Consider the following 27,500-nt stretch of genomic DNA (forward strand, 5'->3'; position numbering starts at 1 on the left):
ATGATGATAATGATGATAATAATATTATCATTATTATCACCATACCATACCATACTACTCCATACCATACCATACCATGCCATACCATACTATGAGCACTTTGATTTGTCTGTGTACAAGATTCGGCGCTATATAAATATTATTATTAATAGTGGTCTGTGTCCAGCCTCCTAGCATCCCTTGCAGCCCCGTGTATGCCATTGCACAATATAGTGCAGAAATTCTGATTAAAAAAAAAAATGTCGTTACTCTGTATAATTTTTTTTTTTTTAATGTTCAACTATTGTTTGGTTTTCAGCTGTTCCTTTGATTCCCGTGATAGCTGTACTGGCAACAGACTACAGACAGTATAGAGGCCGCAGAGACTAGTGAGTATAACATCTTAGAAAAAAGAAAAACACAATTGAAAAAACAAGACAACAACAACAAAACGGTTGGTATTGTTAACTAGGTTCGATCACCACTTCACACAGCTCTATGAAACGAGTGGGGAGACAAACGGAATTTTTTTTCTTTTCTGTCTTTTTCTGAAGGAAGAAATCGCCTTACTATATCGGTTAGTTACTTAGTTAATTGGTTAATTTAACGTACAGAGAGAATGCGAACACTTTATTCGTTATAGGCCCTAGCCCTTCATGAAGGGGTGTACATAAGAAACATGCAAGCACATCACAGCCATACCGAAATGTTATACATGCATATCAACGGTCACGTCAAACGAAATTGAACACACACAAATACACACACACACACTCGTCTAATATCACTTACAGTGAAAAGACGCTAAACTAAAGAACGAACACACACACACAGAGGGAGAGAGGGAGGAGGGGAGGGTGATTTAGATAGAGACAAAAATTACATGTATGGATATAGAGATGGAGAGAGAGAGACAGACAGACAGAGACAGACAGACAGAGAGACAGACACAGACACAAAGATAGATATCACCATTCATCCGTACCCAACCACCCTCCCCCCACACCACACCCCCACCACCCCACCCCTCACCTCGTGCGGTCTGCCAGCTGCTGGATGAACCTGGACGCTTTCTACTACGCTTTCGCGCTGCCTGTGGGGGTCATCATCCTCTTCAACATCGTCACCTTCATCGTCATCATGCTCAGCCTGCTGAGGCGGCCCGAGGGACTGAGGTCCACGCGGAACAAAGGCAACACGGCGGAGACCAACATCAAGGCTGCCTTCACCATCTTCATCCTGCTGGGTAATTAACTTGGCATTCAAAAAGAGTTTAACCCTTTCACCGCCAAGCTCGCATTTACGCACAGGCGCGGTAGAGGACCCATGTCACTGAAAGGTGACCATTCATTGGTCTGTTATCCGTGAACCTACTGCTCTTAATGTTCGGTGGTAGGATAGGCCATAATTTTCTATACATCGCAGGGGGAATCCCTGGCTATTCTTAGCCACTGTCTTTTCTGTTTATACGACAAGGGAATTTTGTACTCTAAATTGACTGGCGGTGAAAGGGTTAATATTTTTGTTCTTTCTTTTTGCTTTGTTCTTATCGATCTCCTTTTGTTTTCTTCTTCTTCGTCGTCATCGTCCAACTACTCCTCCTTCTTCTTCATCTTTCATACTGCTGGATAACTGGAATTAAAAAGAATCATCGGTTTTTTTTTCTTTTCTTTCTTTTCGCTTTGCCCTTATCGATCTCCTCCTCCTTCTTCTTCCTCCTCCTCCCCTCCTCCTCCTCATTCTTCTTCTTCCTCCTCCCTCCTCCTCCTCCCTCCTCATTCTTCTTCTCCTTCCTCCTCCTCCCCTGCTCCTCCTCATTCTTCTTCTCCTTCCTCCTCCTCCCCTCCTCCTCCTCATTCTTCTTCTCTTCCTCCTCCTCCTCCTCCTCCTCATTCTTCTTCTCCTTCCTCCTCCTCCCCTCCTCCTCCTCCTCATTCTTCTTCTCCTCCTCCCCTCATCCTCCTCATTCTTCTTCTCCTTCCTCCTCCTCCCCTCCTCCTCCTCATTCTTCTTCTTCCTTCTCCTCCCCTCCTCCTCCTCATTCTTCTTCTTCCTTCCTCCTCCTCCCCGCCTCCTCCTCATTCTTCTTCTTCCTTCCTCCTCCCCTCCTCCTCCTCATTCTTCTTCTTCCTTCCTCCTCCTCCCCGCCTCCTCCTCATTCTTCTTCTTCCTTCCTCCTCCCCTCCTCCTCCTCATTCTTCTTCTTCCTTCTCCTCCCCTCCTCCTCCTCATTCTTCTTCTTCCTTCCTCCTCCTCCCCGCCTCCTCCTCATTCTTCTTCTTCCTTCCTCCTCCCCTCCTCCTCCTCATTCTTCTTCTTCCTTCCTCCTCCTCCCCGCCTCCTCCTCATTCTTCTTCTCCTTCCTCCTCCTCCCCGCCTCCTCCTCATTCTTCTTCTCCTTCCTCCTCCTCCCCGCCTCCTCCTCATTCTTCTTCTCCTTCCTCCTCCTCCTCCCCGCCTCCTCCTCATTCTTCTTCTCCTTCCTCCTCCTCCCCTCCTCCTCCTCATTCTTCTTCTCCTTCCTCCTCCTCCTCTCATCCTCCTCATTCTTCTTCTCCTTCCTCCTCCTCCTCTCATCCTCCTCATTCTTCTTCTCCTTCCTCCTCCTCCCCTCCTCCTCCTCATTCTTCTTCTCCTTCCTCCTCCTCCTCCTCAAGGCTGCCATTACCATCTCCATACTCCTGGGTAACTTGGCATTCAAAAGAATTTTAATACTTTTGTTTCTTTCTTTTTGTTTTGTTCTTATCGATCTCCTCCTCCTCTTCCTTCTTCTCCTCCTCCTCCTCCTCCTCCTTCTTCTTCTTCAACATCAAGGCTGCCTTCGCCATCGTCATACTGCTGTGTAACAGGTATTAAAAAAGAATTATTGTTTTTCTTTCTTTGCTTTGTCCTTTCGCTTATCGATCTTCTCCTTATCTTCTTCTTCTCCTCCTTCTCCATCACTCCCACCTTCTCAACTTTCTGTTGGCGTCTTGATTCAGAATGTGTTTACCTTTTGCAAACCCGTTTATTTCAGTTGTTTTATTAATTCAGTTATGTTTCTTCTTCTCCTCCTCCTTCTCCACCACTCCCACCTCCTCAGTCTTCTGCTGGCGTCTTGATTTAGAATGTGGTTGCCTGTTGCAAAGCATGTATTTCAACTGTTGTATTCGTTCCTTTATGTTTCTTCTCACCACCGCCACCTCCTCCACCTCCTCCTCCACCACCACCATCACCACCACCACCACCCAGGCCTGACGTGGACCTTCGGCTACCTGGCCATCGCGGACGCCCGCCTTCCCTTCCAGTACATGTTCACCATCTTCAGCTCCCTCCAGGGCTTCCTAATCTTCGTGCTGCTCGTAGCGCGACGCCGACAGTTCCGCGAGCAGTGGCGCGCGCTCTGCTGCGGACGCGCGGGGCAGGCGCGCGGAGGGCAGAAGATCACGCCCACCCTGTCCAACTCGGCGTCCTCGCACTCCTCCACCTCCTCGTCGTCGTTCACCTCCAGCAGCCGCTCCCGCACTAGCAGCGGGGGCAGCGTCAAGACCCTGGACGTCCTGATCAAGAGGGCAGACAGCAACGCCTCCCGCGGCAAGGCGCAGCTCTCCGCCAAGGGCTCCAACGCCAGCAGCACCAAGTCTCGGCAGTGCTGAAGCTGTTAGAGGGGGTGTGGGGGAAGCTGGGTGTGTGTGTGGGGTGGTCTGGGGGGCAGTCTACCAGTCTTCCTTTACTGAGGGGAGGAAGTGGAAGGCAAGGGAAGGAGGAGGAGGAGGAGGAGGAGGGGTTGGGGGCTGTTGGGGGTGGCACGTGTTTGATGAGATGCATGCCTTGTGACCCCCATGCCCTTCGTCTGTACTCATTTACTGGTCTCCCCTTCCGTTTACCAGTCTTCCAGTCGTCCCTTTACCAGCCTTCCCTTTACCAGTCTTCCTCCCCTTACCAGTCTTCCAGCCTTCCTTTACCAGTCTTCCAGCCTTCCCTTTACCAGTCTTCCTCTCTTTACCAGTCTTCCCTTTGCCAGTCTCCCTCTCTTTACCAGTCTTCCCTTTACCAGTCTTCCTCTCTTTACCAGTCTTCCCTTTGCCACTCTTCCTCTCTTTACCAGTCTTCCCTTTGCCACTCTTCCTCTCTTTACCAGTCTTCCCTTTGCCAGTCTTCCCTTTACCAGTCTTCCTCTCTTTACCAGTCTTCCCTTTGCCAGTCTTCCCTTTGCCAGCCTTCCCTTTACCAGTCTTCCCTTTACCGGTCTTCCTCCTCTTACCAGTCTTCCTCCTCTTACCAGTCTTCCCTTTACCAGCCTTCCCTTTACCAGTCTTCCTCCTCTTACCAGTCTTCCTCCTCTTACCAGCCTTCCCTTTACCAGTCTTCATCCTCTTACCAGTCTTCCCTTTACCAGCCTTCCCTTTACCAGTCTTCCTCCTCTTACCAGTCTTCCTCCTCTTACCAGCCTTCCCTTTACCAGTCTTCCTCCTCTTACCAGTCTTCCCTTTACCACTCTTCTCTTTACCAGTCTTCCAGCCTTCCCTTTACCAGTCTTCCTCTCTTTACCAGTCTTCCCTTTACCACTCTTCTCTTTACCAGTCTTCCAGCCTTCCCTTTACCAGTCTTCCCTTTACCAGTTTTCTCTGTCTCCCAGGTCATGTTTGATGCTGATGGAAGTAATAGTGTCAATGCTTTAATTAATGACAACAGATAGCGTATGAATGCTTCAACAACAACAACCAACAAACAAGCCTTTTTGCTGTAAACGAAAGTCCATGTCAGTGTCGAGCTATAGCTCTATATCACGAAAGCTTAGATTAAGATTCAGTGTTGAGCTATCAGCTATATATCTTGGTAATGGTACTTGACGAAAGCTTGGATAAAGATTCAGTGTCGAGCTATCAGCTATATATCTTGGTTATGGTACTTGACGAAAGCTTGGATTAAGATTCAGTGTCGAGCTATCAGCTATATATCTTGGTTATGGTACTTGACGAAAGCTTGGATTAAGATTCAGTGTCGAGCTATCAGCTATATATCTTGGTTATGGTATTTGACGAAAGCTTGGATAAAGAACCCGCCTTAGTCATGCCTTGATTTTATCTGCAGTATAAAAGAAGTTAACACAACACTGTCATGACTGCATTGCTGACTCCTTAACTGCAAGTTTGGTGGAAATGAGATCAGTGTGTCGTAAAGTTGAAGCGGTGTATCTGGTTTAACTCACTCAGTACGGCCAGTCCTCTTTTCTCCTCTACACAGACCCCTCGGATGTCCAGTGGGTGTCTGAATGACCCAACCTTTAGCTTCCGTTGTCAGAATTGTGGTATTCTTTGTCAACATTCACCTCTTCAGTACAAGAGCCTTCCGCTTGCAATATTTTGATGGTGGTAATTGGGGTGAAACGCTGTTAACGTCGTCTCTTTCGCCGTTCGTATGGAGAGAGTTAACTTTTGCTGATCAAAAGTAACATAACCCAAAAGGGGGGAAGCAGAGATAATTATAGTAGTCCTAAGACTAGAAAAGAAATTTGAGCAGTCAGCATAAGACAACATCTTTTTTGCAAGATCTTTGGAAACAATGCAAGATCTTTGGAAAATTGTTATAAAAAATGTTCCAACTTGAAATTCCAGAGATCACAAGTAGCAAAGAAACGGGAATATTGAGCTCTGAGTCCTACAGTCACATATCATGATTTTTTTTTTTTATTTTTTTTTATTTTTTTATTTTTTTTTTGGGGGGGGGGGGGGATTTAAATTTTTTAATATTTTTTTTTATCAGTTTGATTGTCTTGTCTGCACTGTAAATTTTGAGTAACTTTTTTTTTTTTGGTGGTCATGCACACATGCTGTGCACACACACACACACACACAAACAAATGTGTGTTCTCTCTCTCTCTCTCTCTCACACACACACACGCTCATATCAGTTATACATGTCAAGATGGTGTTGGTGGTTTAATGCTGAATAAATGTTTTGTTGTTGTCCTTCATATTCCTACCCCTCACATTTAAAAACAACAACAACTATTTGTTTTGTAGGGAAAAAAAAAAAAAAAAAAAAAAAAAAGTCAACATGTTTTCACAGATGACAGAATTACAGGACATACATTATTCAAATGTATTTGCCATTTTTCTTCCCCTCTCCCAATCACCCCCCCCCCCTCCCCCAACCCCCCCGCCCCCACTCCTCCCCCAAAGCAAGTGATTGCAAAATACTTCTTACGAATAACTGAAAATAAGAAAAAAAAACATTTGACACATAATTTATCACAGGATGTTTTAACACACAGATAGAGGGTCTGACACACTGTGTGGTATGTGTTGTTACATTGCTGAATGGAAACATGGGAGGTGGTGCTGGAAATGTGATAAGAATGTGATCAGATTATATTTCTTTGATCAAATTTCTGTCAAAAGTCTTGTGTGTCTTTTCTCGCCCCTTTTAATCAAACTGGTCACCCATTGGAATTGACATTTATTGGTTTTTGGTTATTTCCCAAACTTGATTAAAATATCGAAATGGAGATATGAAAAACATTAAACTTTTCTCTCCCCAAATCGTTGAACCCACGGATTTGAATTTTTTATTTTTTAATTTTTTTAAAAATTTTAGTTAATGACTAAGTGTAATGCATGATATTTGATGACCTAAATAATCAAGAATAATATCAATATCGTTTCACAAACATACGCACAATTTGATGTCCGTCCATTTGTTTGATGAATGAGAGCTGCGCATTGGACTTTGTGTTATCACACCCATTGCTTCATTTCGTATTAATTACTCTTCTGCTTCCTATCTATGCTCTGAGCTTCATGGTGTTCCAAATAAAGTTGTCATCATTTCAGATACTGAGGGTAGAACGATAAATATCTGGAGTGTGAATGGAATTAAGTCCTGTTGCATTCTAAAATCTTTTTTTTTTTTTTTTGGTGTGGTGGCCAAGTGGTAAACGCATCTACCTAGGAAACAAGAGAACCTGAGAAAAACAGGATCGAATCTTACACTCACCAGTATTTCCTCCACCTGGACTGGACCTTAAGTGGTGGACTGGATGCTAGTCATTCGGATGAGACCATAAACCTTGTAGGTCTTGTGTGTCTCTAGGTCTCAGCGACTTTGTTCAGTTGATAAGATATAACGTCAAATGTCCCCACAAATGTAAGCAATTGATTGTACATACATTTATTTGCATATATATACGATGCGTATCAGAAATTTTTTTTTCTAAAGTTTCAAACTATTCACTGGTTCTTCTGGAGACATAAGTCTGTGCACCATTTTTTGTGGCATATACCATTTTATACTTCAGATCAAATGCTGAAAAATCACACACACACACACACACACACACACACACACACCAGACCTGCCCACCCTAAAGAAAAAAAAAAAGCTTGTGTAGCATTCAGGATGATTACAATATTTCATGTATAAAACATTTTTCATGAACGTTATACATATTTGTAGAAAATTTGTATTTGTAGGAAAGCAAAATTAAACTAAAATCAGCCATGACAATAAAATCGGCCACTCTGTGTAGTTTCGTCAGCCCAGCAGGCAGTCACTTATGCTCACAGTTACAATACCATTAAAATATGGCTGAACTGACTATGACGGGTAGATTACGCTCACAGTTACAATACCATTAAAATATGGCTGAACTGACTATGACAGACAGATTATGCTCACAGTTACAATACCATTAAAATATGGCTGAACTGACTATGTTGGGCAGATTATGCTCAGTTACAATACCAGTAAAATATGGCTGAACTATGACGGGCAGATTATGCTCACAGTCACAATACCATTAAAATATGGCTGAACTGACTATGACGGGCAGATTACGCTCACAGTTACAATACCATTAAAATATGGCTGAACTGACTGTGATGGGCAGATTATGCTCACAGTTACAATACCATTAAAATATGGCTGAACTGACTATGACAGACAGATTATGCTCACAGTTACAATACCATTAAAATATGGCTGAACTGACTATGACGGACAGATTATGCTCACAGTTACAATACCATTAAAATATGGCTGAACTGACTATGACGGGCAGATTATGCTCACAGTTACAATACCATCAAAATATGGCTGAACTGAATATGACAGGCAGATCTTGCACACACACATGCACCTACACACACATGTAAATTGTTTTTAAGTCAATTTTATTTTCAGGTCAAGTAATCAGCACTCTCTCTAACCTCTTTCTTTCTTTCTCTCTCTCTTATGCAAATATATCCACATTCACATGCTCCCATGAAACCTTTCACCAATACAGGGCCATCAAACACACACACACACACACACAAACACACACACATTCACAAATATTCTCATCAATCTTTCCAAAAGATGTAATATTGCAAACATCACACACACACACACACACACACACACACACACACAAACTCATATGTACACACGTTTGCATGCAAATACACTTCCACACTTACATGGCATGAAATACAGATTAATGCCAGATGTTGTCATTTCACTCAATAAAACAATGCTACATTTAAAGATTCCCTAAAACTCTTTCTCAATCAGTTCTATGCCCATATCATTGCCAGAAAAAACTTTGCTTGTGTGAAAAAACTTCAGGCACATTAAAAGACGAAGAGAAGAGAATTTCTCTCTCAAAACAAGCCTAAGCTAGTTAGACACACAGTTTACACTGGTTATGTGTGTGTATGTGTGAATGTGTGTCTGCATTTTTTTTACATTTATTTGCTTATCATCATTGTTGTCTTTTTTATTTCTTATTTATTTTATTTTTATTATTATTTTTTTTTAAATTTACTTTATTTTTATTATTATTTATTTATTTATTTATTTTTTTAATCATATTATCATTTAGTTATTTACTTATATATTTATTTATTTAATTTAATTTAATTTTATTATTTATTTATTTATTATTATTTTTGTACGCTTATAGTTGACTTCATCAATTTTTTGCGCCTTATACATATTATAAGTAGTAGTAGTTCTTTTTTTTTATGTATTTACCTATTATTATTTTATTTTAATTTTATTTTTTTCTCAAGGCCTGACTAAGCGCGTTGGGTTACGCTGCTCGTCAGGCATCTGCTTGGCACATATGGTGTAGCGTATATGGATTTGTCCGAACGCAGTGACAGCTCCTTGAGCTGTGGAGAAAAACTGAAACTATGAAAAAAAAAATCATATAACAAGCAGCCTACTGTCTGTCCCTTGATCAACACCGTCTTCAAAGTGATTTTAATCGCTAATGATAATAATAATACATTGTACTTATATGATGCAAACTCTCCATGTAATGGGCTCTGAGCGCCTTTATATTATCATTATCAGTATGAAAAGGGACGGCAGCCAACAGACCAGCATCAGCTTACACATGTGACCACTGTGACAGAGACGGTCTCTCTCGCATCGGTCTCTACAGTCACAGGCGACGCTGCTTGGTCCAAGCAGACAGCCCAACTAGACATTAGGTCGGATATACTCTATCCATGGTCAGCCATGACCGAAGGAGGCCTACTACTACTATGATGGAAGAGGATTCACTTTGTTTTTTGTTTTTTTAATTCTCAGACACACATCAGTCTCATTAAAGATAAAAATGAGACAAAAAGATAAATACAGTTTGTTTTTAGAGATATATATATATATAGATAGATAGATACCAACATGTGTGTAGAGACAATCTATTTTTTGTCTCTCCCCTTTTAGAAATTGATTCTTTTTTTTTACACAAATATTGATATCAGGAAAGATATTTTTTTTCTTACAGGAGGAAACTAAATGGTCCTGAAGAAAACTTGTTTCAATCACGAAAGATTTCAAACAGGATAACCATAAAAATGTAGGAGCAGGAGACAAGCACTCACATAATATTGAAGCAGAATTGTTCTGAACTTATTCTAAACATACTGTATATTAAATAAACAACTGCACTTTTTCCAAAACGAGCTGATGTGACATTATATACAGATGCTCAGTTTGAACAAGGTGCCTGATACAATGCATTTTCTGCTGGTTAAAACAAAACAGAACACACAATGGGACCATTTTGTTCATTTTGCATGTGAAACAGAGAAAAGATAACATGTAACAGGCCTTCTTCTTCTTCTGCGTTCGTGGGCTGCAACTCCCACGTTCACTCGTATATACGCGAGTGGGCTTTTTACGTGTATGACCGTTTTTACCCCGCCATGTAGGCAGCCATACTCCGTTTTCGGGGGTGTGCATGCTGGGTATGTTCTTGTTTCCATAAGCCACCGAACGCTGACATGGATTACAAGATCTTTAAGTTGTATTTGATCTTATGCTTGCGCATACACACGAAGGGGGTTCAGGCATTGGCAGGTCTGCACATATGTTGACCTGGGAGATTGTAAAAATCTCCACCCTTTACCCACCAGGCGCCATCACCGTGATTCGAACCCGAGACCCTCAGATCGAAAGTCCAACGCTTTAACCATTCGGCTATGGCGCCCGTCATGTAACAGGCCAAACATCAGTCCTTTCACTGAATGCAGCTACAAGTGGAGTGGTGGTTGCGTGGTAACACGTCAATCTAGGACAGTAGGAAGCAAAAGAATCTGATGCTCAGGATTTTCCTTCCTCTTCTTCTTCTTCGATCGTGGGCTGCAACTCCCACGTTCACACGTATGTACACGAGTGGGCTTTTTACGTGCATGACAGTTTTTACCCCGCCATGTAGGCAGCCATACTCCGTTTTCGGGGGTGTGCATTCTGGGTGTGTTCTTGTTTCCATAACCCACCCAACGTTTATGCTGACATGGATTACAGAATCTTTAACGTGCGTATTTGATCTTCTGCTTGCGTATACACACGAAGGGGGTTCAGGCAAAAGCAGGTCTGCACATATGTTGACCTGGGAGATCGGAAAAATCTCCACCCTTCACCTACCAGGCGCCGTCACCGAACCCGGGACCCTCGGATTGAAAATCCAAGGCTTTTAAACACTCTGCTATTGCGCCCATCATTTTGTTCATTTGTATTTCTATTTCTTTTTATCACAACAGATTTCTCTGTGTGAAATTCGGGCTGCTCTCCCCATGTGAAACAGAGAAAAAAACGTGTAACAGTCCACACATCAGCCCTTTCACTGAAAACCAGCTACAGGTGGACAGTGGTGGCTTAGTGGTGGCATGTCCACCTGGGAAGTGAAAGAACCTGATGCACAGGATCGGATTCCACGCTTGCCAGTATCTTCTCCCCAACCCTTAGACCTTGACCGGCAATCTGGACACTAGTCATCAGGGTGAGACGATAAACTGAAGTCCTGTGTGTAGTAGGAAGCACTTGGCTTACAAAAAAAAAGAACCTACAGCAACAAAAGGGTTGTCCCTGGCAAAATTCTGTAGAAAGGACAAAAAATTATGCTTGCAGGCAAAAAAACAAAGAACACCCCCTCCCCATCACCCTAAAAAAAACCCCAAAAACCAACCATGACCACCAAGAGGTGGCACTGCACTAGTGCCACTATGTCTCCCAGGGATAGCAGCCCGTATCCCACACAAATATTTTGTGACAAAGGGAAATAATAAATACAAAACAATACAATGCAAGCAGCAAGTAATCAATCAATCATCCAGCTCCTCTTCATCGCTGAAGTAAGCGTCTTTCTTGTATCGCTTGCGGCGAGGTTCGTCCGATGTGGAGGCAGAGCTCTGGCCGAAACGACCTTCTTCGTCTTCCATCATTTGGCGCTGAAATGACACGGCAAGTCTTCAAAAAGTGACACACGTCGTGGGTACGTTGCACCGGATACCTCCACTCTCAGTCTACTCAATCTGTTTTATTCTCACAACACAACCATCATTTGACCATCTTTTTAAAAGTCAGGGGCCATAATGTGTGTATTTATACTAGATCTGTACACCTGACACCTTTATCATCAATCAGTTAGGATGACTGAACACTGAACCAGTAAAACCAACCTGACATGATCTGAATAGATTTCTTTTAAATTTTTACATGTACAACAGATGAACTGAAGATTTATGTCTTTTGTCACGTGTAGTGTCTTAAATAAAACAACAACAACATGACCACAAAGGTCTATGTCATGAATGAAGGAAGGAAGTTGATCTGTATGGGCGCATAAAAATTAAGTCCAACACCTGACCAATTATTCCTCCCCTCATCCTCACCTGGAACTGGATGGCAGCCGCCAGACTGTCCAGGCCACTGGTGTCCTCTGTCTCTGAGTCTTCATTGGACACACCCCTGTATTACACAGCACAGCATCAAAACAATAGTGAAACATATCAACATACACATAATCATGATATCTGAATGGAAAAAAAAATTTTTTTCCTTGTGTCGCTTCTCTTTTTGTTTTGTTACAGTCTGATAGTCTCTATCCTCTCTCTGTTTCTCTGGTGTGTGTGTGTGTGTGTGTGTGTGTGTGTATGTATGTGTGTGTATGTATGTATGTGTGTGTGTGTGTGTGTGTGTGTGTGTGTGTGTGAGTGTGTGTGTCTGTGTCTGTGTGTGTGCCTGTGTATGTGTGTGTGCATATTTGCAAGTGAGAGTGTGTGAGAATACAGCAAATTTTGCAAAGAAAAGAGAGTTAATTAAAAAATCAAAACACTTAATATAGCACAATAAAAAAAAAAATATATGTAAAAAATTACTGGATCCAGCATACAAGTCCAAAAAAGAATGAAAGACCGGTTCAAGAACCTTTCTATGACCCATTCAATCCCTGGGAGCTTACAGCCTGGCTGGGCCTCCATGCCATATTTACGAAAAAAAAAAAACAACAACAAAAAGACATGCAGTCTTTTATCCAAATGACATGTACAAATGTGGACACATTCAGACATACTGTTGTAAGTTATTTCCCTTCCTTTGCTGTCCATGCATTTGTAGAAAAGTTGGAAACTTTCAATGAGACAAATTTTGACGCCAGAGTAATGTCTGCGTGCAGGGCTCAGTGATATATACAAGCGGTGGCGCAGGATCCACAGAAGATGAGATCAGCGGCTTTCTGCACCCGTCAGCTGATGAAGGGTTTGTGACCTTCTTCTTCTTCTTCTGCGTTCCCCGTGATCATGGTCTCAGACTTGCAGTCCTATGCTGGAAATGAAGGTGGTGGTCTTGATGAGGTCTTCTTTGGTGCCCCAGAGCTTTTCTGCCAGTGTGGCTCCATAGGGCCACTGCTGCGTCCGTGCATCTTGATACAGGGGGCAGGACTGCAGGATGTGCTCCGTGGTTTGTGGGCCTGTCTTACACGGGCAGTCAGGAGTGTGTGACAGCTTCATTCGGTACATGTGGTCTCGCAGGCGGCAGTGCCCTGTGCGTAGTCGTTTGTGACCTGAAAGCTACCGATCCCATCTCCTGCAGATACTACACCACCACTCATTGTACTGTGTTTCTCTTTTTGTCACAACAGATGACGGGCGCTATAGCCGAGTGGTTAAAGCGTTGCACTGTCAATCTGAGGGTCCCGGGTTCGAATCACGGTGATGACGCCTGGTGGGTAAAGGGTGGAGATTTTTACAATCTCCCAGGTCAACATATGTGCAGACCTGCTTAGTGCCTGAACCCCCTTCGTGTGTATATGCAAGCAGAAGATCAAATATGCACGTTAAAGATCCTGTAATCCATGTCAGTGTTCGGTGGGTTATGGAAACAAGAACATACCCAGCATGCACACCCCTGAAAACGGAGTATGGCTGCCTACATGGCGGGGTAAAAACGGTCATACACGTAAAAACCCAATCATGTGCATACGAGTGAACGCAGAAGAAGAAGAAGTCCCAACAGATTTCTCTGTGTGAAATTCAGGCTGCTCTCCCCAGGGAGAGCGCATCGCTACACTACAGCACCACCCATTTTTTTTTGGTATTTTTTCCTGCATGCAATTTTATTTATATCGGTGGCTAAGCCGTGATTCGAACCAGTGCGCTCAGATTCTCTCACTTCCTAAGTGGACGCGTTACCTCTAGGCCATCACTCCACTGTCATCACATCACAAACTGTCATTTATAGAAAAGGTACTTGCACTGCTCTTTCTTTATTTTCTTGGATGTCATATAACATTAACTCAATCGAGTCACAGACACGACCACATGCCGTGCACCCAGAAATCGCATGATTTTCCAAGATTTAAAAAAAAAAAAAAAAAAAAAAAAAAAAAAAAATCACAAAAAATCAACCCGGACACTCAAACAGACAAATCAATGATGTAAAGAAAGTGCAAAATATAATATTTATAAACATTGTTAACTCTTCTAGATATTGATGCAGATATAATCCACACAAACACGTATCTGAACAGCCCCAAGAAAAATAGATTTCGGGATGTCAGTCACCACACTATTCAATTTCTAGTCGCTGTTCTGTCACTAATCACACATTAGGCTCCTTGGTATCCATTTGAAACACTAAAAAGCAACACTAGAAAAACTTCTTTCACTTTATCTTCTTCATCACAGCCTTGTTCTAACACTAATTTATCAGTTTTTTTTTTTTTGCAGTCTAAAATGTTGAGTTGATTGATTCACCGCCATCCTACTGAATGCGTCAAGTCTAAATTCATTTAATCTTTTAAACAAACTCTCACATACAAACGGTCGGTTTCAGTTTCTCACTGCGTTCGGACGAATCGATATACACTACACCACATCACACATTGGCTTCCTTGATATCCGTTTGAAACACTTAAAAGCAACACTACAAAAACTTCTTTCACTTTATCTTCTTCGACAGTGATGGCCTAGAGGTAACGCGTCCGCCTTGGAAGCGAGAGAATCTGAGTACGCTGGTTCGAATCACGGTTCAGCCCGCAATATTTTCTCCCCCTCCACTAGACCTTGAGTGGTGGTCTGGACGCTAGTCATTCGGATGAGACGATAAACCGAGGTCCCGTGTGCAGCATGCATTTAGCGCACGTAAAAGAACCCACTGCAACAAAAGGGTTGTTCCTGGCAAAATTCTGTAGAAAAATCCACTTCGATAGGAAAAACAAATAAAACTACACGCCACGCAGGAAAAAAAAAAAAAAAAAAAAAAAAAGGATGGCGCTGTAGTGAAGCGATGCGCTCTCCCTGGGGAGAGCAGCCCGAATTTCACACAGAGAAATCTGTTGTGATAAAGAGAAATACAAATACAAATACAAACACATCTGCTAGGCAGATGCCTGACCAGCAACACAACACAACGCGCCTTGTCAGACTTTGAGTGCATGCTTATATAATTATTTGTTCACCTATCAGAGTGGATTTTTTTCTACAGAATTTTGCCAGAGGGCAACACTCATTGCCATGGGTTCTTTTTCAGTGTGCCAAGTGCATGCTGCACACGCGGGACCTTGGTTTATCCTCTCATCCGAATGACTAAACGTTCACAGTTTGATTTCCCAGTCAAACTTGGGAGAAGGTGTGAGAGCGGGATTCGAACCCACACCCTCACGGACTCTCTGTATTGGTAGCTGCCACCTTCCTCCAAAACACAAATGGTCAGTGTTGACTGTTGGACACTGTCAAAGGAGGGTAATCCATTTAGAAATATCAAACTGTTATTCATGTGCAAACATAAGTTACTTCCCTTAAAGTGTTGAGGTTTCAGTAAAACAACACAAGATTTTTATGCTTAAATGTAAGCACTGCATCTTCAACATTAAGGTTGTCCTCTGCGTATCAAGGGAGGGAAATCCAGTAAGAAACATCAAACTGTCATTTGCAAATATATGTTACTTCCTCAAAAGTGTTAAGGTTTCAGTAAAAAAAATCTCAAGATTCTTCTGCTTAAATGTAAGTGCAACAGCTTCAACACCAAGGTCATGCTCCTCAAAAATGGGCGTGGAACAGCACGACTGAGTTAAACTTAACATACTTAGCCCCCCCCTTTTTTTTTTTTTTAATCAAATGGCTACCCTGTTTGGATTTAGTGATGGAACATGAATTTAACTAATCTTATATATATGTAGAGCCAGAGCTGATTCCACAGGTGTGGAAACATTATATTGACTAATCTTTGGTTTGATTGGTTTGTTGTGGTTCGGATGTTCTGTGTGATCCATAAGATCTGACTGTCAAGGTGTGCTGTGAGCTGACAATCGAAATGTCATGTTCTGGATCTGTGTTATTCCATTTTTGTTGTTGTTGTTGTTGTTGTTGTTGTGTATAAGTGTGTGTGTGTGTTTGTTGTTGTGGTCGTTGTTGTGTGTGTAAGTGGGTGTGTGTTTGTTATTTGTTTGCTCTTTCCCTTCTTTATTTTTTTTTTTACATTCTTTAAAAAAAATTCATTCCTGCTTGTTGTTTGCCAGGAGTTATTTGTTTCTTAACTCGCAAACTATCACCCTAGTATTATACATGTATAATATACATGTATTACCTTTGTCGCTAAAGGCGTCATAAATTATCATTCAGCTTTACTGATGTGGCATTGAAAACGAAACTGCAATGGAGATGATGTTGAAATGAAAACGTAACCTTCTGTGAAAGGAAAAAAAAAAGTAGGCTGTGTTTATAATTATATTCAAATAATGTTTCTTAATTCTTTCTGTTTTTTACATTAAGAATACTAGTTATTACCTGCAGTGTGTGGATGTATGTATGAAACCGTGTATGTGATATTTTTTTTACATTTGTATCTTCGTAATATTCGTAAAAGCTGCTGTTGACTTTTACAGTTATGGTCCCCATGTTGTTCTATCTTATCTTATCAAATAATAATAGTTATTAAAAAAACAAAAAACCCAAAAAAACCCAACCCAACACACTCACCCCTCAACTTCTTCCCCGTCGTCTCCCTTCTGTCCTTTCTTCAGTTTCTTTTTCTTCGGAGGAGGCTCCCTCTCCCCCAGCAGGTTCTTGGGGCATCTGTAGCTGAGGTGACCTGAGTCCTAGGGGAGAGGAAGAACAAGGCTGTCGGATCTTTCTCAACACATGTAGTATAACATGTAACATGTATCCTTTTTGATAATGTTTGACACAACTACTTTATTTCACAATCCATACATTTTAGTTCGTGTGCAGAAACTATGAAAATGATATATTAGATTCCCCCTCGCCCCCCAAAATTACTTTATTTCATAATCCACACATTTAGTTTGTGTGCAGAAACTAAGAAAATGATTGATTTTTTTCCCCCCAATTACTTTATTTCACAATCCACACATTTAGTTCGTGTGCAGAAACTATGAAAGTGATTGATTTTTTTCCCCCAAAATTACTTTATTTCACAATCCACACATTTAGTTCGTGTGCAGAAACTATGAAAATGATATATTAGATTCCCCCCCCCCCCCCACAAATTACTTTATTTCATAATCCACACATTTAGTTCGTGTGCAGAAACTATGAAAATGATTGATTTTTTCCCCCCAAAATTACTTTATTTCACAATCCACACATTTAGTTCGTGTGCAGAAACCATGAAAATGATATATTAGATTCCCCCTCCCCCCCCCCCCCCAAATTACTTTATTTCATAATCCACACATTTACTTCGTGTGCAGAAACTATGAAAATGATATATTAGATTTTTATCCCCCCAAATTACTTTATTTCACAATCCACACATTTAGTTCGTGTGCAGAAACTATGAAAATGATATATTAGATTTTTTTAACCCCCAAATTACTTTATTTCACAATCCACACATTTAGTTCGTGTGCAAAAACTATGAAAATGATATATCAGATTTTTTTTCCCCAAATTACTTTATTTCACAATCCACACATTTAGTTCGTGTGCAGAAACTATGAAAATGATATATTAGATTTTTTTCCCCAAAAAAATCATATCCTTGAGGCCTGATATTGTATCTAGATCTTTCATTGGAAATTGTGTGATGTAACTGAAGTTTATATGTCAACCTATCACAGAGTAATTGTCAGTACTCGTATGTACATATATATATGAAATGCTCCGATTTTTTCCCCCTCCATACATGTACTTGCACCATACCCCCAGTTTTCCCCTTATATATACGTGGTTTTTTTCATTATAGATCTTATATATATATATATATATATATATATATATATATATATATATATTTATATATATATATATATATATAATTACAAATAATAGTATCAATAGTGTTACTACTTACTGCTTTGTTGTTTTGATTTAAATAAAAACTAGTTTAAAAAACAAACAAACAAAAAAAACAACATGTGACCCAAACCTGTGTTTTCTTCCTTTAGCATCTTTTTACTTTAAGTGATATTAGACATATAATGTCAGTGTGAGTGAGCGAGTGTGTGTGTGTGTGTGTGGGGGGGGGGGGGGGGGGCGGGGGGGGGGGGGGGGGTGTATGAGACTGGAGAGAGACAGAGAGACAGAGACAGAGAGTGAGTGAGTGTGTGTGTGTGTATGAGAGAGAGAGAGAGAGAGAGAGAGAGAGAGAGAGAGAGTGTGTGTGTGTGTGTGTGTGAACTATTATTATTAACTTGATTAAGCGTACAAGTGCCGGTAACGCACTGTGTGTAACTGCAACAAATGACACTGGACACACTGGGGGAAGGATCTTGTCCCTCTTTAGATAGTTTTAAACATTCATCATATCAGCTGTTAAAAATCTTATCTGGGGGCAAAAATCCATCCAGTTACAGTCTAAAAATCTCTATATATGAAACCACCTAAAATCCAGCTCCGGTGTATAAAAAACCTTACATAATATATTTGATTTTCTTCAATTTGGGGGCACAACAACTTGAAATAAAACCCCTTGTGACACACATTTTGCTATTCTTGTTTCCTTTTTATATGGTGTTTACCATTTACACATATTGTATACTTTCATTTATCCTTTTGTTTAACCCCTAGGCTGCTTATATGATGAATTAACTCGTCATGGCAAGCATGTATGCTTTGCTGCCACGATGACGAGATAACTCGTCATCGAAATATTCTGACTTTTCCCTGCTTTGCATTCAGTTCGCTGACAAAAATGCTGGTAGCTTTAGCTTGGGGAATCTTTCTTAGTTTCTAGATTCTATTCATAGCTAGAAACACCATCAACGTCATGGGGCAGTCCTTTATTTGAATGTTTTGGTTGGGTTGCTGGCCACAGTGTTTGCCTGGCTCCTCTCCTCGCTCGCTCGCTCAACAAAATGTCGGACTGACGCCATGCTCAAGACATGAGATCGTGGTGAACTAAATCAGCTAAGATTGCTTTCTTTAGCTGATGCTCAGAAAGAATTGAAGTGTAAATTCGATGGAGAAGACAGTGATGAACATTTATACTAAAATTATAGGGCGATTTGATAGAAAATAAAGGGAGCAATCAAGAGAGTGGTCAAGATATGACTATCAGTGAGTGATGCCGGCTGTACACTTGTAGCAGACGACAGAAAGACTGAGGGGGCGTGGCCTCACATCCACATTATCACTGAGAGAAGTCACAATGCATTGTGTATCTATCTCTTTTTTTTCTTCTTTTTTTTTTATTGTGGTTGTTCTAGTATGATTCTGTGTGTGCAGATATCCATTTGACAAGAAAATATTATATTTTAGTGCAAGTTACCTGACTAATGCTTGTAATGAACAAGTTGAAAATGTGACAAAAAACAAAACACTGATTTCAAAACAACAGCATGTCACTAAAAATATATAAAATGGGTAAACATCATGTGTTTTGTATTCTTTATTCATTTACCTTTCAGAAAATATATACTTTTAAGGGTCTTTCTCCAATAACAAAGAGCACAGAATTTTTTGAAAATTTATACTCGTTTTTTGTGATAAAACCCTGGCAAACAGATTTCACTTAAATCTTATTTTCCTGGCAGTGAAAGGGTTAATGTAGACAGACATGTATATATATATATACTCTTAGATGACAAATGAACTTCCCCTCCCTCCCCTTTCCCTGCCTATGACTGTAGTATGAGGTTTTTCACTTCTTTTCCCTTTCCCTCCGTCACAAAATAACAACAACAACAGCAACCAAAAAACAACCAACCACTACCACCACCACCACACACACACACACACACACACATAACAATGATACATGTGATAATCATGAGTTCAACTTCATGTCATGTGAACAGCTTATTACCTAACTGTTTTACTCACCCCACACTCGTAGCACTTGGTCTTGTCTTTGTATTCCTTCCGCCGAATAAACTCTGGGGCACGGCCATTGTCTTTAGCTATGGTACACTTGATGGTGCGTTCAAACATCTGGAAAATACAAAACATACATATATCAATGAATAAAAAAATTCATTAATTTAAAAAGAATGACTGATAAGTATCATTGCACCAATCTCCTTGATGTAATTGTAAGAGTTATCATCATGGACTGACTTCAAAGTGGCTGTGGATCTGATTCTGAACCAAGCCAGCACATGCCAAATCACACAGAGTGGACACACTACTCAACAACAATTAAAGTGGTATAACATTAATTACTGACTTTCCTCTGATGAGTGGCCTCTTGGTAGCCTGACACCAATAGTTTACCATAAACTGGTATGGTATATATAGGCTGTACAATATACAGCCAATTACAGGCTGTACACAGGCATTGGAAATATGACAAAATGTTTGCAGATGCCAGGCCAAGCATGATACTTGATAATGTAACACTATAACTTATAAAAGGACACAGATAGAACTAAAAACAAAACACAAAAATAGGAATTTTAATTTTCAAAAATGGAAAAAAAAAGAAGAAAGAAATAGAAAACAGCACAGCTGATATTTTGACAATTAGCATTTTGTTTATAAATATTTTATCATTTTCAATCACTATCATTTTCAGAATGTGTATCCTTTAATTGATAATGAATAATATCATTAAAGATTTTCTTCTACACTAGTACATCAATAATTATTCCCTGTGATTGATCCCTCAGGTATTTCAGCAACCAACCCCACCATCCACCCAACCACCCACCCCTGCCATTTCCAGCACCATCTCATCAGTCATACAGCAACCAAACCACTGTCCTAACTAATGCAGGCTTATCAGTTGAATTGTTATCAGGACTGACTGAATACATCCTCTTCCCCATGTAGTTAATATCATAAATAGAATTCATTTCTGAGATTCAAATAATGAAGTCAAGAGTAAGATAGTCCCTATATAGTATAGGTAGCTCCGGCCAAATTTTCAAATTCTTGGCAGAAACTAAGGCTCTAGTTTATGTAAGGCTCCAGCTTATGTAAGTTGCAAACTTACCTGTGTTTTATGTAAGGCTCTGACAGCCCTGTGGGCTGAGTCTCTGTCCAAATACAACACAAATGCCACACCTCGACTTCTGCGGGTGTGCCTATCCTTCATCACAGTCACCCTGCAATCAAATGAATCCTAATAAATTGCTAATGAACTTTACACCTTTAATTTTTTTTTATATGGTTGACTGCTCTGGATATGTGTGTGTATTGTCCATTCTCCAAAGCATGTTGATTGCTACAGGAGGAAAGGTAAGATCATGATTTTTTTTTCTTTTCTAACTACAACAACCTTGAAAACTCAAGACCATGAGAACTGAGATGTACCCACATATCATCTTTGTCATAGAACAGCCACTTTGGTATATAATATATATATACAAAATATTATTATCATCTTTATTTTACCAACAGAGAGAGAGAGAGAGAGAGAGGGGTGGGGGGGGGGGGGGGGAGATAGATTAAAATATTTGCCGAATTTATTTTCAAAACTATGATTTCCCCTTTGTAAACGCTGCAAAGGGAAACTGCGAGAATAAAAACTGTGAAAATAAAACATGCATTCATTCATGATCACATCGACTCGAGCATTCAGGATACTCACTTCACAACTTTTCCATACTTCTCGAAGATTTTATGAAGATCATTGTTGGTCAGAGAAAATGGTAAGTTGGACACATAAATCGTACTTTTGCTCGGACACAGTCCTTTACTCATGATGATGAAGACTCAGCCGCACCACGACGTACACACGTTTTTCCTAAAAGTTCTAAAAAACCTCCAACACCAAGAGAACTGAAAGTAAAAACCACTGCACGCAAATCCTTGTCTCCTTTGGATATCCTGAAGCGCCTCCAACTAGATCAATGTCAAGGAAACATGATGCATATATATATATACGAACGAGTCTATTCTTAATTCACCATGTAATCAAACAAACAAATATCAGTAGCAAAAGACGTGGAGCAAGCATGTTTGCATTTCAACTCGACTGCCATTTTGCAAAGGGACAACACTCTGACACCTGGTAGGCAAAGCGTATTTTTAACAGAACGAACCCAAAGATCACAGCTGCAGTTTCAAGAAAGCCCAAATGGGTGGCTGCCGTCACTTCGGATGAAAGTTAGGGTGAAACTGAGTATTGTGATTTTAGCTATGGCAGACTGCAACGTTTGAGTTCACATTAAAAAAAGAAAAGAAAAGAAAAATAAGATGTGACCAGTACAGAAATAACAAAGTGGTGTATCAGAAACGATTGTTTAAAAAACATGTTATTGTTTTTTTTCGGTGTTGTGACATTCTGGATTGGTTGTCAGAACCAAAAAGTGCTCATCTTGGGTGAGTGTGGGTGGAGCTTTTGAAATGGGATATGGGTGTGGTACAAACCATTGAAACTATGAGTAGATAATGAAAGAATTGGAATTGTACAGGAAATGTTAGTAAATGTGCCGAGGTGCTGAATTGTTGAAAAAAAAAAAAAAAAAAAAAAAAAAAAAAAGAAAAAGAGAGTAAAAATAGTCATTTTGCCTTTATTTTTTCATAGATGAAAAAAAAAAAAAAAAATTATTCAACATCAGTTTATTCACATTGTCCGTCGAACTGTGCAGACGTTTGAAGAAACAGGTCAAGATCGTTCAGGTTACTATGACAGAAGCCACTCGATCTGACTGGTGGAATCCAAAGTCATGGCCAGATACTGTCAGACTGATTGATGGTGAACTGACCAGGTCCAAGGGCACATGATGACAGCTGAGCGTTACACATCGAGGCTGGACATTGAACACCTCACCAGATGCTGCATCCAGTCATGCTGACTCCTGACATTCCTGGAGAGGATGCAGGGTGTGTCTGGTGTGGATCAAGCTGCAGATCAGCCGGTTCAACAGGTGGGTGGTCTGTGAACCATTACTTCAGATGAAAGATTATGTATGGAAAAAAAAAAAAAAAAAAAAATATATATAAAGAGTTTTAACTTTGGTAGACTGCAACAATTTGGTTCACACTGCACACATATTTTTTTTTTAATTGATGGGACCAGTACAGAACCATTACTTCAGATGAAAGATTATGAAAAAATGAAAAAAAAAAAAAAAAAAAGAGTTTTAACTGTGGTAGACTGCAACATTTTGGTTCACACTGCACACAGATTTTTTTTTTTTTTAATTGATGGGACCAGTACAGAACCATTACTTCAGGTGAAAGATTATGTAAAATAAATAAATAAATAAAATTAAAAAAAAGAGTTTTAACTGTGGTAGACTGCAACATTTTGGTTCACACTGCACACACATTTTTTAAAAAATTGATGGGACCAGTACAGAAATAACACAAAATTGTAATAAAGTGATACATGATTACTTAAAAAAAGCATGCGTTTTTTTTCCCCTCTGTCTGTATCAAAGCATTTTCCTTGAAACAAACATGATATAATAGCATAAAACCAGGTTCCTGATACTTAATGATTCCTGCTTTTGTATTAAAAAAAATGCTCAGTCATTTAAATGCTTGAATGCCTCCCTTCACACATAAATTACCCGTCCCATTCCAATGTAGCATCAGTGTACGGCTCACAGCAATATCAATTTTGTGATGAAACTTAAATTGGATCATAGATTCAGCAGTGTTCAGAACAGCAAATTCTTGATACCCCATCTGTTCACTATTGGTTGTGAAAGCCAGACAGTTTACACCAGCCATATATTTGGACAGTAGGTGCTTAACTTGGAAGTCACAGTGAATGTAATACTTTTACAACACTGCTGACTGAAAATTGTAAATGTATACAAAATTTCAAAATCCATTAGCTGCTTATTACTTGTCTGCCTAATCATGCACTGAAACAAAATGGGGTGGGGAGTGGGGATGGGGGAGGGATTGTTGAACGAGTAAAATCGTGAATTTACCTACTTCCGGGAGGTTATCAGCCGTAGTTTCGTTTTCTCCGCATAGGCGGATAGACCCCTGCCGGAGTCTGCACTAGTTGGGTCACGGTTAAGTATGTTATTTAAACGTAATTTTAGATAGAAAATTTCCTTTGTATTGCTTGCACACAATGTAAATGCCAGATTTGAATATTCTTTGGATTCATTTTCTTTTCTTTTATTTCGTTTCATTTTAATCTGAATGATTTTAATCTAAATTGTTATATTTTGTATTTTTAAGAGGTAAATGATTGTTAGTCTATGTCTGTATTGAATTTTGATTTGATGCTGTTGTTCCATTTATCAGTAGGAGCAAAGTTAAGAAGGGTTATATACTAATATAAATTGAGTGGGGGGGGGGGGGGGGGGGGGGGACAAGTTTAATCGTGAATTAACGTAAATGTCAGGTTTGAATAGTCCTTGAGTTCATTTTATTTTATTTTATTTTGAATAATTTGAATTTGATTTTATTTCTTTCGAGTTTTTAAGAAGCGAACTAGTCTTCATAAGAAGAAGAAGAAAACAGCAGAGGCACTATCACATGCCCCATGAAACGCGCAACTAAGGTCGGCAACTATGTTTTGCAAACAATCCTAACATGCATTCATTGTTAACGCCCCTGTCTTGCTGCAGACGACATGTGTGCACAAAATTGTTATCATTCTTCTTTATATCGACCTTTCATCAAGTTGAACGTTATTTCAAACTTAAAGGAGGTGCATGGTGCCTTTACTTTACAGTATAAAGAACCCCACAGTCGACAGCTGTTTGCAGTCAGTTGCATCCAATAAGACGTGATTCTCATGAGGAGACTTGTTTTCCCAGCTGGGACTTTTTTTTTTTTCTTCTTTATTTTCTTCTTTACACATTGGCCTACACGATGCCAACTCGACAACAAAATCAGTGATCGGTCATCAGCAAAGTGACGTCGTGAAGTCAGTGGCTAAACACATCGGGAAAATCGTTTACCGCTTGGTTTAAACATTTTCAAAAAACAATACAAAATACAGCATTCAATAACGAAGAGGGAAAACTTGAGCAACAACAAGCCTGAGCTTATATCGTGCTCGTTTACTGCTTGAAAACACATTGCGGACTCTTCACGAACTTATGGCGAAGTGATTATTAGAAAGTAATTGGACACCCGTTCGCTTAAACGGTGCATTTAGAGCGCGACGTCATAAAACGTGTATTTGGCTCACTACCTGTGGGTGACGTATCGTTGTCGTGGGAAACATGTTTGCGATGAACCAAAACATGAGTGTTGTAAGTAAACTGGGTCTGGTTCTGTCTGTCTGTCAGTCCGTCTCAGAGAGAGAGAGAGAGAGAGAGAGAGAGAGAATGTTTAGAGCAAATGTTTGACTGAAGTAAAGGCTGCGCGGTTTTAATGACGAGTTACTGAAGAATGCCCAGAAATCGCATTCCTGTGGCCAAGGTACTGTCAAAGGTCGTCGATACTTCGTCACACACACACACACACACACACACACACACACACACACACACACACACACACACACACACAGTATACCTACTCACACAGTCACGCGCACACACACACAGAGTATACCTACTCACACACACAGTCACTCACGTAACTAACTTCTCTCTGAAATACTGTTCTCCACGTTTCTACCCACAATGCCAACCCCGTGACACCACCCTCCTACACCCCCACCCCACCCACCTCCATCCCTCAAGAAAAAAGAAAAGGAAAAAAAAGGGAAGGGGTCTGGGGTGTAATATCAGAAAAAAATCGAACATTCCAGATCGATAATATTTCCGGAATTTCTCATTGCGATCCTGTCGGCTGCGGATATTGTCTTCAGGCAACGGGTGTTCGCTCCAAAACACAGCTGTTGCACCGCGTTAGGGAAAGGGGAAAGAGGGAAATCGAACTAGGCTGGGACGGGCGCCATAGCCGAATGGTTAAAGCGTTGGGCTTTTAGTCTGAGGGTTTCGAATCTCGGTAACGGCGCCTGGTGGGAAAAGGGTGGAGATTTTTTCCAGATCTCCCAGGTCAGACCGGCTTGTGCCTGAACCCCCTTCGTGTGTAATCGCAAGCAGAAGATCAGATGCACACGTGTTATGTCAGCGTTCGGTGGGTTATGGAAACAAGAACATACCCAGCATGTAAACGGAGTATGGCTGCCGACATGGTGGGATAAATAAAAACGGTCATTCACGTAAAAGCCCACTCGTATACAAACGACTGAACGTGGGAGTTGCAGTCCACGAACGAAGAAGAAGCTGAAAAAAAAGAAAAAAAAAGAAAAAAAAGAGTAGGGGTGAGACTGGTGGGAGGGAGGATGTGGATAAGGAATGAAGGCGAGGAGGGGTGGGGGAACGCAAATAAACACGCAAATAAAACGCAAATAAGTACGGTCTGTAGTGATAATGTTGTGGTGCTGCATGTCTCCTCCTCCTCTCCTCCTCCTCCTCCTTTTTTTGTGCAGGGGTGGTGGGATTTGGGGTGTAGGGGGTCCCCACTAATAGTATGCCACTGACCGAAATGATTCTCATAGAATCTAACTCGCCCTTCCAGTACTTCGCGAAGACTTGTTAGTGGTTAACGTGTGCCCATTTGGCAGTAGCATCAGGTGTAGTAGTAAGGTCCAAGATTCACGTCCACATGATAAAAACAAAAACAAAAAAACTTAGATCGATCCCGATCAGTCTTTGACCAAGATGAAAGTAACAGACTTCTTCAGTGGCCCACACATAAACCCACGATCGATCTTGATCAATCGATTGATTGGCCCCCTAACCATGCGTGCCCAGCAGTTGGTCACGGTTCATCAGGCAGACTGGAGGTGGTGGAATATTGGTAGTCGTGGAAGGACCCTGCTGTGCCTTGGAACTGGAGACGACACCGTGAAACTGACTGCCGTCACTCTGCGGCACTACAGAGTCATCGTGTTACCACCCCAGTCAGGTATTTAGCGTTTGGGTCAGAATTCACCGTAGAGTCATCATCTTACCACCCCAGTCAGATATTTAGCGTCTGGGTCAGAATTCAGCAGGCGGTATTCAGTGGTACATGGTCATCCTGGAGCCTAGATCGGCACAGGGTAAATGAATGACGTCGGAAAGAAGACATGTCTTCTGTGATTGCATGGTCACGAGCCGTCTTGTCTTGTCTTGTCTTGTCTTGTCTTTCCAGTCAGTGGTGAAGCGTGTGGTTTGTGGGTCTTGAAGTGCCGTTAGCAGACTCGCACACAATGCACAAACACACATACATGCACACATCGTGAATGCTCTCTCTCTCTGTGTCTCTCTCTGTCTCTCTGACTGTCTCTCTCTCTCTCTCTCTCTCTCTGTCTGTCACACACACACACACACACACACACACACACACACACACACACACACACACACACACACACACAGGCCTCTCTCTCCTTCTCTCTCTCTCATGCACACACACCTGTCTCTTTTTCATACGCACACCTCTCTG

The 27,500-nt window shown here is 40.8% G+C and overlaps 2 protein-coding genes across 3 annotated transcripts in view; one reads left to right on the forward strand and one right to left on the reverse strand.

Moving 5' to 3' along the window:
- LOC143284851 (uncharacterized) overlaps positions 1-5,690 on the forward strand; it is a 73,800-nt gene extending 68,110 nt beyond the window's left edge. For both annotated transcript variants that reach the window (XM_076591952.1, XM_076591953.1), the window contains exons 23-25: positions 299-368; positions 1,029-1,225; positions 3,211-5,690. In XM_076591952.1, coding sequence (XP_076448067.1) covers positions 299-368; positions 1,029-1,225; positions 3,211-3,614 — 671 coding nt within the window. In that variant the 3' untranslated portion in view covers positions 3,615-5,690. The remainder of the gene's footprint in view (positions 1-298; positions 369-1,028; positions 1,226-3,210) is intronic.
- Positions 5,691-9,605: 3,915 nt separating this feature from the next.
- LOC143285200 (zinc finger CCHC-type and RNA-binding motif-containing protein 1-like) lies at positions 9,606-22,127 on the reverse strand. Its single transcript, XM_076592445.1, has 6 exons — positions 21,727-22,127; positions 21,130-21,241; positions 20,019-20,126; positions 16,713-16,831; positions 12,129-12,204; positions 9,606-11,684 (listed from the first exon to the last, which is right to left on the reverse strand). The coding sequence occupies exons 1-6, from the start codon at positions 21,837-21,839 to the stop codon at positions 11,559-11,561; spliced, it is 654 nt and encodes a 217-aa protein (XP_076448560.1). The 5' UTR covers positions 21,840-22,127; the 3' UTR covers positions 9,606-11,558.
- Positions 22,128-27,500: the final 5,373 nt, after the last annotated feature.

The sequence above is a fragment of the Babylonia areolata genome, chromosome 8 (genome assembly GCF_041734735.1).
Source record: "Babylonia areolata isolate BAREFJ2019XMU chromosome 8, ASM4173473v1, whole genome shotgun sequence".
Lineage (NCBI taxonomy): Eukaryota > Metazoa > Mollusca > Gastropoda > Neogastropoda > Buccinidae > Babylonia > Babylonia areolata.

Bases quoted from the DNA above. Each gene is read 5' to 3' on its own strand.
- LOC143285200 (XM_076592445.1), bottom strand. From the start codon at position 21,839: ATGAGTAAAGGACTGTGTCCGAGCAAAAGTACGATTTATGTGTCCAAC. The intron at 21,242-21,726 runs GTGAGTATCCTG...ATTTGATTGCAG, and splicing joins AAGTATGGAAAAGTTGTGAA to GGTGACTGTGATGAAGGATA. The intron at 12,205-16,712 runs GTGAGTGTGTTG...TGTGTAATACAG, and splicing joins GACGGGGAAGAAGTTGAGGG to GGGTGTGTCCAATGAAGACT.